Genomic DNA, 14,341 nt, shown 5'->3' on the forward strand with positions numbered 1-14,341 from the left:
TCCGCTGCTCCGCAAAAAAAATATAACACGTCCTATTCTTGTCCGTTTTGCGGACAAAAAATAGGCATTTCTAACAATGGGCCGCCCGTTCCGTTACACAAATTGCGGAAGGCACATGGGCGGCTTCCGTGTTTTGCGGATCCTCAAAAAATGGAACGGTCGTGTGCATGAGGGCTAATAGGACATGTTCTACCTAGGAACGGAACAGAACTACGGAAACGGAAGGCATACGGAGTACCTTCCGTTTTTTTACGGATCCATTGAAATCCATTGGTCCGTACACGGATGCAAAAAACGGAACGAAAAAAAGTTTGTATGCAAGAGGCCTTTTACAGGGGAGGGCCAAGCAAATGCTTGGGGCCCCAGACATAACTTTGCTTGGGGCCCCACAAATACAAAATTGACCGCACACGATTGCTGTCATATTGGGTGTTCGCACTGTAGACGGGCAGATACTCGGTATTCTCCTGCTCCTTGTAGTCAGGTATTCTGTCCGCAAAGACCTGCAGCCTCTGAGGAGATGGAGTTGACATCCAGAGCCTACCCCGCCAGTCTTGGCTCCTTGCCAATGTCTCCTACATTGCACATGCGGACACACACACACACACACACTGACACGCTGAGACACATCTCCTCCACCCTCCCCTCCGAGCCTCGCACGCCCTCTGCTCATTTGCAATGCGAGGCTCACTTATCGCGGAGGCTCTCAGCTTGGGGATGTGCGTCTGCGGTGCAGGTCCCTGCGCTCGCTGCCTGCTGCAGGGAGGAGGCTGCATCTGATGCTGCCCTATGCTCCGTCATCTCTTCCTGCTCAGCTGAAGGAACCCCTGAACCAGCATCTGGATGGAGACCCAGCCAGGGCCCGGTCCCTCAGGTGAGTGACTGATGGGCTACGTGCGGCTTGGGACGTGAGGTGCACGGCGGTCTGATGACGGAGTCGGTGGGTTTGCAAAGTAGGGAGTTGTAGCCGGGACGCTGTGACTTGCAGTGTGTGGACACAGTGCCGCATTGCACTGGTGATATTAATGCACGGGGTATGCCGGCATCATCAGAAGGGGGGCGCTCCTCCAGAAGACCAGATTTTCAGTTTATATTATGCATACTGGTCCAAACCACTTTTCAATGTATTGCATGTGGTCAGTCGCCCAAAGATTTCTCTGCTGGGTGCATTACCCCATGGATCACCCTTGCCCAGACTTTACATAGCAATGCTGAAAAAAAAATATATAAAAATTTGCAAAACTAATTGCAGCCGATCATTAGATAAGTGGGGGGGGGGGGGGGGGGGGTGAGACACAATTCAAGGATAAGTGTAAAATAAAGTCTTAAAGTCGTGCGAGCAGATACGGGGATTGAATGTTCCTTAAAAACCACAATTTAGGTTACAGAGCTAGTACTGGAATATGGGGGGGGGGGATCGGGGAATGCTGAGTATTTGCTGTAGAGGAGCAGAAGGACAGCTGCGGAAAAATGTAATACGGGGGTGAGATTATACGCGGGGAGGGCGACATCCAGACACAGGCGTCCGTCCCCCCCACGTCCCCCCACCAGGCGCTTACTGTAGTTTAAGTTTGCAAAGCTTTAAAGCCATTGCTGTAATCCCTAGAGAAGAGCCGGGTAGACAGCGGCAGAGCTGTGCGTCATGGGGGAGGGCAGGGACGGGTGCACAACCGAGGCCCATAATAAAGACCCCCCCCCCCCCGGGACCTTCTCCTCATAACGATCCAAATAGTAAAAAGCCAGTATCAGATTAGGAGGCGCAAAATGCGCATCTAAGGCCTAGTTCACACGTCCGTATAATGGGTCCGCACCCCGTTCCGCAAATTGCGGACCCATTCATTCTCTATGGGGACAGAATGTGCTCTCCGCATCCGCATTTCCGGAACGCGCCGCCAACCTTCCGGTCCACAGCTCCCGAAAAAAATAGAACATGTCCTATTCTTGTCCGCAATTGCGGAAAAGAATAGGCATTTCTATGGGGGTGCCGGCCGGGTGTACTGCGGATCCGCAACGCACCACGGACGCGTGAATGGACCCTTAGTCATTTTGTCCATCCACATTTCATTTTAATGCATTTGTGCGGTTTTTCTATTTCTGGATTTGTTTCCTCCATTTTTATTTTTATTTTTTGTTTCTTTTGATATTTTGCACTTTCTAGTTATGTATTTATTTGTTTTTTCTTTGCATTTTGTGCTCGATTCTTTATTCCCATGTGTTAAATCTTGTATTGTGCGGTTTTTCGATTTCTGTAATTAATTATTTTTTATCTTTTTTCCATTTATAGATTATTTCATTTTTCTAGTTACATAGTTATGTTTTTTATTTGCATTTTGTGCTGGAGTTTTTTTTATTTCTATGTTTTAAATCTTGTATTTTCTGTTTTTCTATTTATGTCTTGTGTTTTTTTTTTCTTTATTTGTTGATTTTGTTTTGACTTTTGTGTTTCTTTTGATATTTTTTGTTTTCTATTTTGTATTTTTTATTTATTTTTTTGCTTGTTATTTTATTTCTATGGTTTTATGTGTTGCGTTTGTTTAACTATTTCTTTTTTTTCAACCCCTTCACCCTGAACCTTAAATGCCCCTCCGTTACCCGGCTTTTCATATGCTAAATGATAGGGCTTGCCAACCCCGAGCACAATAACGGAGGAAGCCTGATGATAAAGAAGGCTCTGTCTGGCGCTGCCAGTGGTGACACAGCGCTGTGTGTCTCCGGAGAGTGGCATGTTAAGAGTCACCTGGCGTCTCATCCGAGTGTCATTACCCTCTGGGGCGAGCATCAGCGCAACTATAAATCACAGTAACTACCTGTGCCAAGGGCGGCATCAGTGCAAGTTGTGGGATGGAAGGACGGGTATCGATCCCGGTGTGGGCTGCACTGGAACAATGAGGGAGTCTGGCATGGTGCTGGATACAAAGAGATAGGTTCAGCAGGGAATTATAGGGTTAAAGCCGAGGATACATTGTATAGTCCGTTACATAAATAGTGACTTACAGCTTCCTTTCCCATTGATGGAGCATTTCCTGCAGGGATCATCCACATGGACATTCACCAAATTCCGGGGACACTTTTAGCCCCCTCCACGTCTCTGTATTCGCCGCACAGACCCTTTCGCCGGAGACTTCCGATTTCCCCCTGGAATATTTTTAACGAAGTGTTAAACATTTCATATTCTAGATACTTCCATGGCCCCTATGGAGCGAGAGAATAGACTGAAATAATCCGGGCTACAATTTGTGTGACATTCACAATTAGGGCTCCTGCACACAAACGTATTTTCTTTCCTGTGACCGTATGCGGAAACCATTCATTTCAATAGGTGCGCAAAAAAACCCGGAAGTTACTCGGTATGTCCGTTGCGGACAAGGATAGGACTCTTCTATTAGGGGCCAGCTGTTCAGAATGCACATGAACGTCATCCGTGTTTTTTTGCGGATCCGTGTTTTTGCGGAGCGCAAAATACATACGTTCGTGTGCTTGAGACCTTATTGAGAACTCCAGACCAGAGATCTGGTTCTCTAGCTATTAGGATACTACAACTCCCAGTATGTAGGAGAGGAGCAAGTGGCCCATCATTGCTCTAGCTCAGGGCTGGCCAACCTGCGACTCTCCAGCGGTTGTAAAACTACAATTCCCACCATGCCCTGCTGTAGGCTGATAGCTGTAGGCAGTCTGGGCATGCTGGGAGTTGTAGTTTTGCAACAGCTGAAGGGCCGCAGGTTGGCCATCCCTGCTCTAGCTGATACGATAGATCAGGCATCCTCAAACTGCGGCCCTCCAGCTGTTGCAAAACTACAACTCCCAGCATGCCCAGACTGCCTACAGCTATCAGCCTACAGCAGGGCATGGTGGGAGTTGTAGTTTTACAACCGCTGGAGAGCCGCAGGTTGGCCATCCCTGCAAAAGATGGTCTACTAAGGTACCCAAGTACATACCAGTTCAGGGCCTGCAAAAGACGTGTCCCCAGACATCAGGCTGGACTATGACGGGCGTCTACACATCTCATAGGGCCCCACAGCAAAGCTTAGTATGGGGCCCCTGCCTCAACCAGTTTCTGAGTTATCCGTCTATCAATCACTCCCATGCAATGCAGATTTCTGAGGAATTACGCTTTTAAGTTGAAGTCGCCCACTCCCATGCAATGCAGATTTCTGAGGAATTACGCTTTTAAGTTGAAGTCGCCTCGCCCCCTTTATTTAAGTTCTGTGTCCGTAAAGTGGAACAGGTGCTTCCAATATGTCACTCATTCTGAACACCATAGTTCCCAATGTATTGACAGCAGACAATAAATACATTGATTATTGATACATCTGTAGAATCCCATCTATTCTAAAGCTGGCTGCCTACAGCCACCACTAGGGGGAGCTCAGCGCATAGGATACAGTTACTGTAATCACCTGTTTGTACTGAGGGCCTCCTGGTGGTGCATTGCTTTTACCTCGGCTCAGGGACCCCCCCTCCCTCTGGGCCACATGGCAGTTGCATGGTCTGCCTTCATAGAAGGTTCACGGTCTACGGGCATGACGTTATAGGGCAGGAGGAGCTGAGTTTTATGGGAAGAGATTCAGTAGACCTTAACCCTACTTTTCTATCCTTAGGAGTCCAGTGGGCGGTCCTGGCAGCTGTGCACACAGAGATGCTGTCAATCACTGATAGGACCGCCCACTGGACTCCTAACCCTAAAATAAGCAGGGCTTTAATACTGAACCTTCCCCACTTATCCTGCTCGATAACAGGCGGCCTGCAGATCGGACTCCTCGCTCAGTGTCACAGCGTCCCTCTAAAGGTACCGTGTCCGAGGACTGTACCGAGTGCCACATCACATACATTATTCACTGCCGCCATTGGATACGCGCTCACCTACGCTCCCGGCCTCAGGGCTCCTCGATAAACATGAGTTCAGCTGTGGAAAGTTCCAGGAGTTCAGTCCGTGTTTCCAGGACTGGTGTTTGTCTTCTTCACTGCGAGGGTTTATGATGTAACTACTGCCCATAAGGGCTCCCGCACGCGGCTGGTGCTCGGCCGTTCCATGCATTGGGGGCCGCAATTTGCCGTGATCCGTCCGCACTGCAAAAAAATAGCGCTTGTCCTACTTTTCTTAGCGGTGCGGAAGAACGGAGAGAAACTCCACGGAAGCACTACGAAGTGCCGTTCTTCCGTTCTGCACCGCACCTCCTGGATTGTGCTCCCGTGCTCCCGTATTTTGCGGACCCCCAGTTTGCAGGCCACTATAGGAGCTGGTCGGGGGTCATAACCCATGACTGCGGCTATAGGGCGGCACTAACCACTGCTTTACACTGCACATTTCTCTGATAATTTATAGGGATGACATATAGGCGCCAGTTACTAATCCCCCTATATCCCATTTCAAGGGGCACAATCCCCCCAGCCGCAGTGATGGCGCAGTGCGATGCCTTTGATGCACTGTACAGAACGCCAGGCAAGAACTGGTTAATGATACCCACGAGCACCCGGGAGAATAAATCTGCAAGAAACATTCCAGACATAATCTCAATTAGTATGAAAAGACTGACATCTGCCATTACCGAAATCACTGGTGCCCGACCAGCTGCTGGAAAACTACAACCCTCAGCATGCCCTGCTACCCAAATTACTGGATAGTAACTTGCACTAGAGCCATTTATAAAAGACGTCTTTTACCTGTAGAATTAGAGGTTATGGCTGTGGCACAGGTAAAGGGGTTATCCAAGGCCTATATGCCCCCCCCTCGTGTGCCCGGGCCCCTCACACAGATAGTACTTACCCCGCTCCCCGGCACCCATGATGCTAGCAAGGCTTGTCCCCGTCATGGCCTGCTATTGGCTAACCCTCCCCTCCGTGCAATGGGGAGACGCAGCGGTGGCCGTACCGGCATCAGAAGCAACGCAGGTCCTGGGAAGTGAGGGGCCCGGGCATATGGGGGGCATTATACGTCTTGGACAACCCCATTAAACATTGCGTTAATGTAATCAGCTAATTACTTTTGTAATTTACTTTCTCTTACAAAAATGCCTCAGTTGTGAGATATTCTCTTTCCTTCATTATAACGATGCCCCCTGGTGTTTACTCTGTATAGTAATATGCACGTCCACCTACTGAAGCGGTCGCACATGCCCAGTTCCATCCTTTAACTGCCACCAGCCTTATCTACTGTTAGAAGCTGTGAAAGGTACTGGGAGAGAACTGCAGCAGAAAGGACATGCCCCCTGAGCGGTGATAAGGAGAGAGCTGCAGCAGAAAGTACCCCCCGAGCTGTAATAGGGAGAGAGCTGCAGCAGAAAGGACATGCCCCCTGAGCGTTGATAAGGAGAGAGCTGCAGCAGAAAGTACCCCCCCCCCCCTGAGCTGTAATCGGGAAAGAGCTGCAGCAGAAAGGACATGCCCCCTGAGCGGTGATAAGGAGAGAGCTGCAGCAGAAAGTACCCCGCCCCCCGAGCTGTAATAGGGAGAGAGCTGCAGCAGAAAGGACATGCCCCCTGAGCGGTGATAAGGAGAGAGCTGCAGCAGAAAGTACCCCCCCAGCTGTAATCGGGAAAGAGCTGCAGCAGAAAGGACATGCCCCCTGAGCGGTGATAAGGAGAGAGCTGCAGCAGAAAGTACCCCCCCCCCCCCGCGCCCCCCGAGCTGTAATAGGGAGAGAGCTGCAGCAGAAAGGACATGCCCCATGAGCGGTGATAAGGAGAGAGCTGCAGCAGAAAGTACCCCCCCCCCCCCCCCCCCCGAGCTGTATTAGGGAGAGAGCTGCAGCAGAAAGGACACTCCCCCTGAGCTACCAGCCTGAAGAAAATCTAGCAGGGCAATTGGAGCAATGAATGGGGAGATCTCTGGATCCATGTGAGGTCCAGGGCTGGTTCTAGAGGTTGTCATGTACTATATGGTATCTGATTTTCATGACATCTTCAGTGAGCAGGCTTGCCATCAGTGGTATCTGGCAGAATATAAGACTCTATTACAGATACCGACATTCAGGTCATTGCAGAACATGACATTGGGACCAGTGGTGGTCATCATTTCATGGCCAACAGCATACATACCATAGACACAGCCTATGTGGGCACATGATAAAGGAAGGCGTCAGGTTGGGTTGACCCCATTATCGCTCCACAATAGGTGGCGCCTCTCCAGAAACCTCAACATTTGCCCAAAAAAATAAAAATAAAAATTAGGTAAGAAAACCAAAGAATGGTGCGCTCCAAAGTATAAGAAGAGAGTGTGGGCCATGGAGATCTGAGCGTGCCACAGAAGAGGGGCCCTACCTTGCATCCAAAAATAAATCCATTGGTTGTACAAGGGTTTATTACTGAGCATGGAACCAGGGTGGATTTGATTTAAATCATAGTTTTCTACAGTCGTGGCCAAAAGTTTTGAGAATTACATAAATATTGAAAATTGTAAAAGTTGCTGCTTAAGTTTTTATAATAGCAATTTGCATCTACTCCAGAATGTTATGAAGAGTGATCAGATGAATTGCATAGTCCTTCTTTGCCATGAAAATTAACTTAATCCCAAAAAAACCTTTCCACTGCATTTCATTTTTGTCATTAAAGGACCTGCTGAGATCATTTCAGTAATCGTCTTGTTAACTCAGGTGAGAATGTTGACGAGCACAAGGCTGGAGATCATTATGTCAGGCTGATTGGGTTAAAATGGCAGACTTGACCTGTTAAAAGGAGGGTGATGCTTGAAATCATTGTTCTTCCATTGTTAACCATGGTGACCTGCAAAGAAACGCGTGCCGCCATCATTGCGTTGCATAAAAATGGCTTCACAGGCAAGGATATTGTGGCTACTAAGATTGCACCTCAATCAACAATTTATAGGATCATCAAGAACTTCAAGGAAAGAGGTTCAATTCTTGTTAAGAAGGCTTCAGGGCGTCCAAGAAAGTCCAGCAAGCACCAGGATCGTCTCCTAAAGAGGATTCAGCTGCAGGATCGGAGTGCCACCAGTGCAGAGCTTGCTCAGGAATGGCAGCAGGCAGGTGTGAGCGCATCTGCACGCACAGGGAGGCCAAGACTTCTGGAAGATGGCCTGGTGTCAAGAAGGGCAGCAAAGAAGCCACTTCTCTCCAAAAAAAACATCAGGGACAGATTGATCTTCTGCAGAAAGTCTGGTGAATGGACTGCTGAGGACTGGGGCAAAGTCATATTCTCCGATGAAGCCTCTTTCCGATTGTTTGGGGCATCTGGAAAAAGGCTTGTCCGGAGAAGAAAAGGTGAGCGCTACCATCAGTCCTGTGTCATGCCAACAGTAAAACATCCTGAGACCATTCATGTGTGGGGTTGCTTCTCATCCAAGGGAGTGGGCTCACTCACAATTTTGCCCAAAAACACAGCCATGAATAAAGAATGGCACCAAAACACCCTCCAACAGCAACTTCTTCCAACAATCCAACAACAGTTTGGTGAAGAACAATGCATTTTCCAGCACGATGGAGCACCGTGCCATAAGGCAAAAGTGATAACTAAGTGGCTCGGGGACCAAAACGTTGACATTTTGGGTCCATGGCCTGGAAACTCCCCAGATCTTAATCCCATTGAGAACTTGTGGTCAATCCTCAAGAGGCGGGTGGACAAACAAAAACCCACTAATTCTGACAAACTCCAAGAAGTGATGAAAGAATGGGTTGCTATCAGTCAGGAATTGGCCCAGAAGTTGATTGAGAGCATGCGCAGTCGGATTGCAGAGGTCCTGAAAAAGAAGAGCCAACACTGCAAATACTGACTCTTTGCATCAATGTCATGTAATTGTCGATAAAAGCCTTTGAAACGTATGAAGTGCGTGTAATTATATTTCACTACATCACAGAAACAACTGAAACAAAGACCTAAAAGCAGTTTAGCAGCAAACTTTGTGAAAACTAATATTTTTGTCATTCTCAAAACTTTTGGCCACGACTGTACATAAAGACTAATTCTTGCTGGTATAACTTATAATATGCAAGTAGATGAAGATTTTGTAGATGTAGCTCTTCTCTGAACTCTCTCCAAAGTATCAATATCCTTCTGGAGATATGGTCTCCAGTACTGAGCACAATACTCCAGATGAGGTCTCACTAGTGCTCTGTAGAGCGGCATGAGCGCCCCCCTCTGTCTACTGGTAATGCCTCTCCCTATACACCCCAGCATTCTGCTAGCATCTCCTGCTGCTCTATGACATGGTCTGCCTACCTTTAAGTCTTCTGAAATAATGACCCCTAAATCCCTTTCCTCAGATACTGAGGTTAGGACTGTATCACTGATTGTATATTCTGCTCTTGGGTTTTTACGCCCCAGGTGCATTATCTTGCACTTATCAACATTAAATTTTAGTTGCCAGATTTTTGACCATTCTTCTAGTTTTCCTAAATCCTTTTCCATTTGGTGTATCCCTCCAGGAACATCAACCCTGTTACAGATCTTTGCGTCATCAGCAAAAAGACCCACCTTACCATCGAGGCCTTCTGCAATATATATTAAACAATATGGGTCCCAGAACAGACCCCTGAGGTACCCCACTGGTAACAAGACCATGGTCTGAATATACTCCATTGACTACAACCCTCTGTTGCCTGTCCCTCAGCCACTGCCTAATCCATTCCACAATATGGGAGTCCACGTACAGCCTTATTCTACATAATTAAAAAACGAATCTTTATTTTATGATGGAATAACCTTATTTATATATTTTCCTCAAAAAGCATTTTATCTAAAAGAAAATCCGATTTTTTAATTTTTTTAAAAAAAATCATTGATTTTTATCCACCCTGCATGGTACTAGCGTAGAGTTCTTACATCCCGCTATATGGGCCCATTGTGACCCGCAGGGATGACACTACGAAGCATCCAGTATATGTCCCTCTAGGATCTTATCCTCATCTGCTATTGTTATTTGTCATCCAGCCAACACTAGATCCTTCATTGGCAGGGATTTATATGAAGGGTAAGGCAGGAGAGACACAGATAGTGTCTCCCCTGCACCCATGAACCTCGGTACAAATAGTACCGCCAAAAGTAAGGAAAGGTTTTGATTTTCAGGACAACAACATAAATCTGGTCGACCGTATTCTATAGTAATGTGTGTCATGCTGAGCCATTGATGTCAGTATTCCTCCTGCCATTGTGTTTCCTGTGCAGAGCAGACCAGAGAAGCAGAAATCCAGGTCGGCTCTCACCCTAGAGCCCCCGCTGAGGTGACCGTAGAAGAACCTCAACAACCCCTGGCGGCTGAGGTGGAATCAGGAGTCCTGGCACCAACGACGGGGCTCCTGCAAGTCACAGAAAGAAGACGTGAGTATCTCCACCATGGTGTATGAACCACTTTTTCCTGCCACTGTACCACCTTGACCATGCAAGGTCACTGGGCAAATCCTCCTTCCCCCTGGAGAGCATCATGGATGACTCCATATGCTTTTTTTTTATGGTCCAGATGTAAGCCATGTCCCGGGGTGGGCTCCCCGGGATACAGCGAAGTCACAGACGAAGAAAACAACTCCACCACCAGTTTTTGCCAAAACAGAATTTTACTTAAACGTGGTCATGAACACAACCACAAATGCTGGGAACATACAATAAATTTACATACACCCAGCCCAAAGGCTGAGAGCCTTGTCCTGCACAGCGCGGCGCCCTCCGATGGATGCAGGAGGAAAGCGTGGTAATTTACCTACTGGCGGGCACAACTAAACTGCCACACCTTACCTGTTATTACCCTAAAAAACATGAATAACTGTATGGGTGTGTGGTACGGGCTAGCCTGCGGTGCAGCACAACAGCTTACAATGCTCTACAGCAGGCATGGCCAACCTGCGGCTCTCCAGCTGTTGTAAAACTACAACTCCCACCATGCCCTGCTGTAGGCTGATAGCTGTATACTGTCCGGGCATGCTGGGAGTTGTAGTTTTGCAGCAGCTGGAGAGCCTCAGGTTGGCCATCCCTGCTCTACAGGATTCCCCCTCCCATAACTGGTCTTGTAGCACGTGCCTGAGTATTCCACCTGAGCAAAACGCCAACCTGGCTTGAGTTTGTGGGGAAGTTTATCAGCTCTTCGGTGTAAAAGGTCCCTTTAAATTATGGAGTCCTTGCAATGAACAACAGTAACACTTGTGGCCTGACACAGAGACCCTATCTAACTAACTACAGGCCTGGTCTCTCTAGGCGCCAACACTGTAATGAGGTGCATGCACGATCTTACCGATCTGGGTCTGCTGTGCCTCCGCTGGTGACTCTGACAGAACAAATGCCTCCCTAACAGGCATGCGGTACCGCAGTGTATGTCGCTTTGCTCCTCAGCATCCAATCAGAGTTCCAGAAAGCAATCCTCGTTCCTCTGTACAGGATCAGGGTCTTGGACACAATCAGCTTCACTTAGCTGCCTCTCTCGTCACTGAGGGATGCCCCCACACCTGGATGCCGTCGGATCCTCTGAATCACACAGCATTTTTTTCCGGTATTGAGCCCCCTATGACGGATCTCAATACCGGAAAACTAAAACGCTAGTGTCAAAGTAGCCTAAGATAGCTGCTTACTGTGCATGAAGTCAGGAGGATATGATGGGTGGTTAAGTTGTAGATCGCCCTAAGATATCAAGTCAACTCAAAATTACAGACTTGGTCTCATTTATGAAAGTAAGATAATGAACGACTGAGGAAATCAGAGGCCTAACTTAAAGTTCCTGGGGCCACCTTTCAAAATCGGTACCTACTCACAATACTGATGTCTTTTCATTTATTAGAGGGACATTTGGGCCCCCTCGAGCAAAAGGTCCTGAGTACGACTATTACTTCTGCACCCTCTATAGCAAGGTTCTCCAACCGGTTGCTCTCTGACTGTTGCAAAACTACAACTCCCAACCGCAGACTATCATCATAGACGTTGTAGTTTTGCAACCACTGCTTTAAATCTGCACCCCAGGATGATTTCTTCCATAAAAACCCAACGTTTTTAGGATTCATGGCTTTGGCCACCACCAAACCTTCAGGTTCTCCATGCCACCCCATAGAATACAACATCTGCGGTAACGTATATTCCCTACAGATGTCCACATTTTACATATATAACGACCCTCTTTCTCTCCCTCTAGAACCGCTCAGCAGCGTCTCCTCTCTTGAAGTGCACTTTGATCTCCTGGATCTGACAGAACTCACAGACATGTCCGACCAGGAACTGGCCGAAGTTTTTGCCGACTCGGATGATGAAAACGCGCACAATGAGCCGCCTCCAGGTGTGTGATCCTACCTTCTCAGGGGGGCGAGATTTTCGGTTACAGAATCCACAATCCATTTCTAAGTTGTGGTCCTCACCTTCTTCTCTGTGGTCCCAGCTTATGCTTTATTTTATCAAGGGTGACAAGTACTACAAAGGCCAGCATGCACCTCATTGCTCACTAGTGTGACCAGCTGCAGGGAACTGAGAGGAGCTCGAAAACCCAACTTCCCCATAAGACTGTTATCTGCAGGACCTCAATCATTCATTCCAAAAGGTGAATGTTCACCAGTCCCATGATGCACCAGGGCTAAAATGCTAAAAAAAAACAAAAAACAGCCTTCTTCCAAAAACAGCGCCATGCTTGTCCATGGGTTGTGTCTGGTATTGCAGCTCAGCTCCGTTAAAATGGATGGAGCTGAGCTGCAATACTGCACACAAACCTAGGACAATTGTGTCGCTCTTTTAGGAAGAAAGAAGCCCACCTTTCTACTCCTGTCCAACCCCCAGAAGCAGGAATAGGAAGCTCTGAGATGGTGCAGACTAAGATTAATGACCACTATTCCAGAACCCGCTGCGTATAACCCAAAGCTAATCAGCCTTTCATAAAGCCATTCCAGTGGGAGCGTGTCCTGAATGTCTATGCTTCGATTTCAGCCCTCAGCGGCAAACCATGACCTTGCTCTATGAGGAGGACAGAAGATATCAGTACTCAGGCTTAGGCCTTGTGTTCCTCCCTCTCTGACATCTCCTTTTCACCTACAGGTCTTCATTTACCTCCTCTCCCTAGAGCCGGGTACCTCCGTTCTCCATCTTGGACCCGATCAAGAGCTGAAAGGGAGAAGAAACATCTCAGCGACTCAGAGCTGCAAGGAGGACTGCTGGACACGTTCCTCGCTGCAGAGAGATCCAAAGAGAACTAACAACGAGAAAGCCTTTACCCCACCGAAACTGGTCCCCTTTGCCCTCTTATCATCCATATCAGGGATTGGAAAGTGCCAAGACCATAGCTCTCAAAACTGCATCAACCACGGTCGGGGCCACGTCAGTACTGAGTCTACTCTCTGGGACCTGCTTAGTAGAGGTCCTTATCTGTAGTAGAACCCTATCAGTAGTGGAGCTTGGAGGAACATCATCATCTTCTTGTAGAACTGAGAGGAACTGGAGATCTGGTTCGACCAGTCTGTACTGGGAATCTGGGATGCCACAACACTACCAGCTGTAGAATGAATATAGTAGATCCATACCTACATGGAGCCCCGGTCCAGGAACCACGACTGCCATCCCCACCCCTACAAGAGGTCCTACCTGGTGCTCGGATGCTCAGAGATATGATGGGAAGAAGAAGAAGCAGGCTTAGTAACTTAGGACAATTACCAGCACGTTAATTGGTTGCCGGAGGAAAACCCGCTCCATGAATGTAGAACCACCTGAAGATCTGGATGAGCGTTACCACCTCAGCAGCGAGGAGGACATTTTTGGGACACGGTCCAATTAACAACTTCATAAGCACAGAATCCCCCCGCCCACCCTCCGCCGCCTTAATATACCCCGCCATCCACCACCACCATCACCTTCTCCGGGGAAGCTGTGGGTCACGTTCTTGCCACCTAACCCTTACTGTGGAGCACTTTGATGGGGAGCTGCAGTGCACAAGCCCTTATTTTATCGTTCAGTCGTTCCATCGCCTCGCAGAAGCAGCGTTACAGTGTGTGTTTTCCGGTGACTTTTCTTTTGTTACTACGGTGACACTTTTGCACTTTACGATGATGTGGCTGTGCCCCCACAGCTTTGGGATTTAGCCCCTGCGAGGACTTTCTGGCACTTAAAAGGTCTGTCATGAGAGTTTGCGACATGACACATTAAAATCTTCCTGAACCGCGTGAAAACGTAGAATGTCACCGAGCTGCATGATTGCCCTCACCGAGGCCCAGCCGTGGACCGCTCACCTCTCCACTACTTGCATCCCCCAAGTAATAGTAATTCTGGAGCATTCTGGTGCCGTCCCTCTATTATTCCTGCTAGAAGTTATGAATGAAGGTCCAGATGGGTGTTACCAGTGTAGGGCGTGTCCCTGTACAGTCTGACACCGGCAGCACTGATTGGATAATGTCAGATAGTGCAGGGACGCATCCTCAACTGGTAACACCCAGCAGGAC

At 48.1% G+C, this 14,341-nt stretch overlaps 1 protein-coding gene across 2 annotated transcripts; it reads left to right on the forward strand.

Moving 5' to 3' along the window:
- The first annotated feature begins 709 nt into the window (after nucleotides 1–709).
- DBNDD1 (dysbindin domain containing 1) lies at nucleotides 710–14,129 on the forward strand. 2 transcript variants are annotated; one of them, XM_040409534.1, is made up of 4 exons: nucleotides 710–874; nucleotides 10,116–10,268; nucleotides 12,061–12,201; nucleotides 12,948–14,111. In XM_040409534.1, exons 1-4 carry the CDS (start codon nucleotides 844–846, stop codon nucleotides 13,103–13,105), a joined length of 483 nt encoding a protein of 160 aa, XP_040265468.1. In that variant the 5' UTR covers nucleotides 710–843; the 3' UTR covers nucleotides 13,106–14,111. The 2 variants fall into 2 exon arrangements, with proteins under 2 accessions (XP_040265468.1, XP_040265469.1); XM_040409535.1 differs by lacking the exon at nucleotides 10,116–10,268 and having other exon boundaries at nucleotides 12,948–14,129.
- Nucleotides 14,130–14,341: the final 212 nt, after the last annotated feature.

The sequence above is a fragment of the Bufo bufo genome, chromosome 10, assembly GCF_905171765.1.
Source record: "Bufo bufo chromosome 10, aBufBuf1.1, whole genome shotgun sequence".
In the NCBI taxonomy this organism is placed as follows: Eukaryota; Metazoa; Chordata; class Amphibia; order Anura; family Bufonidae; genus Bufo; species Bufo bufo.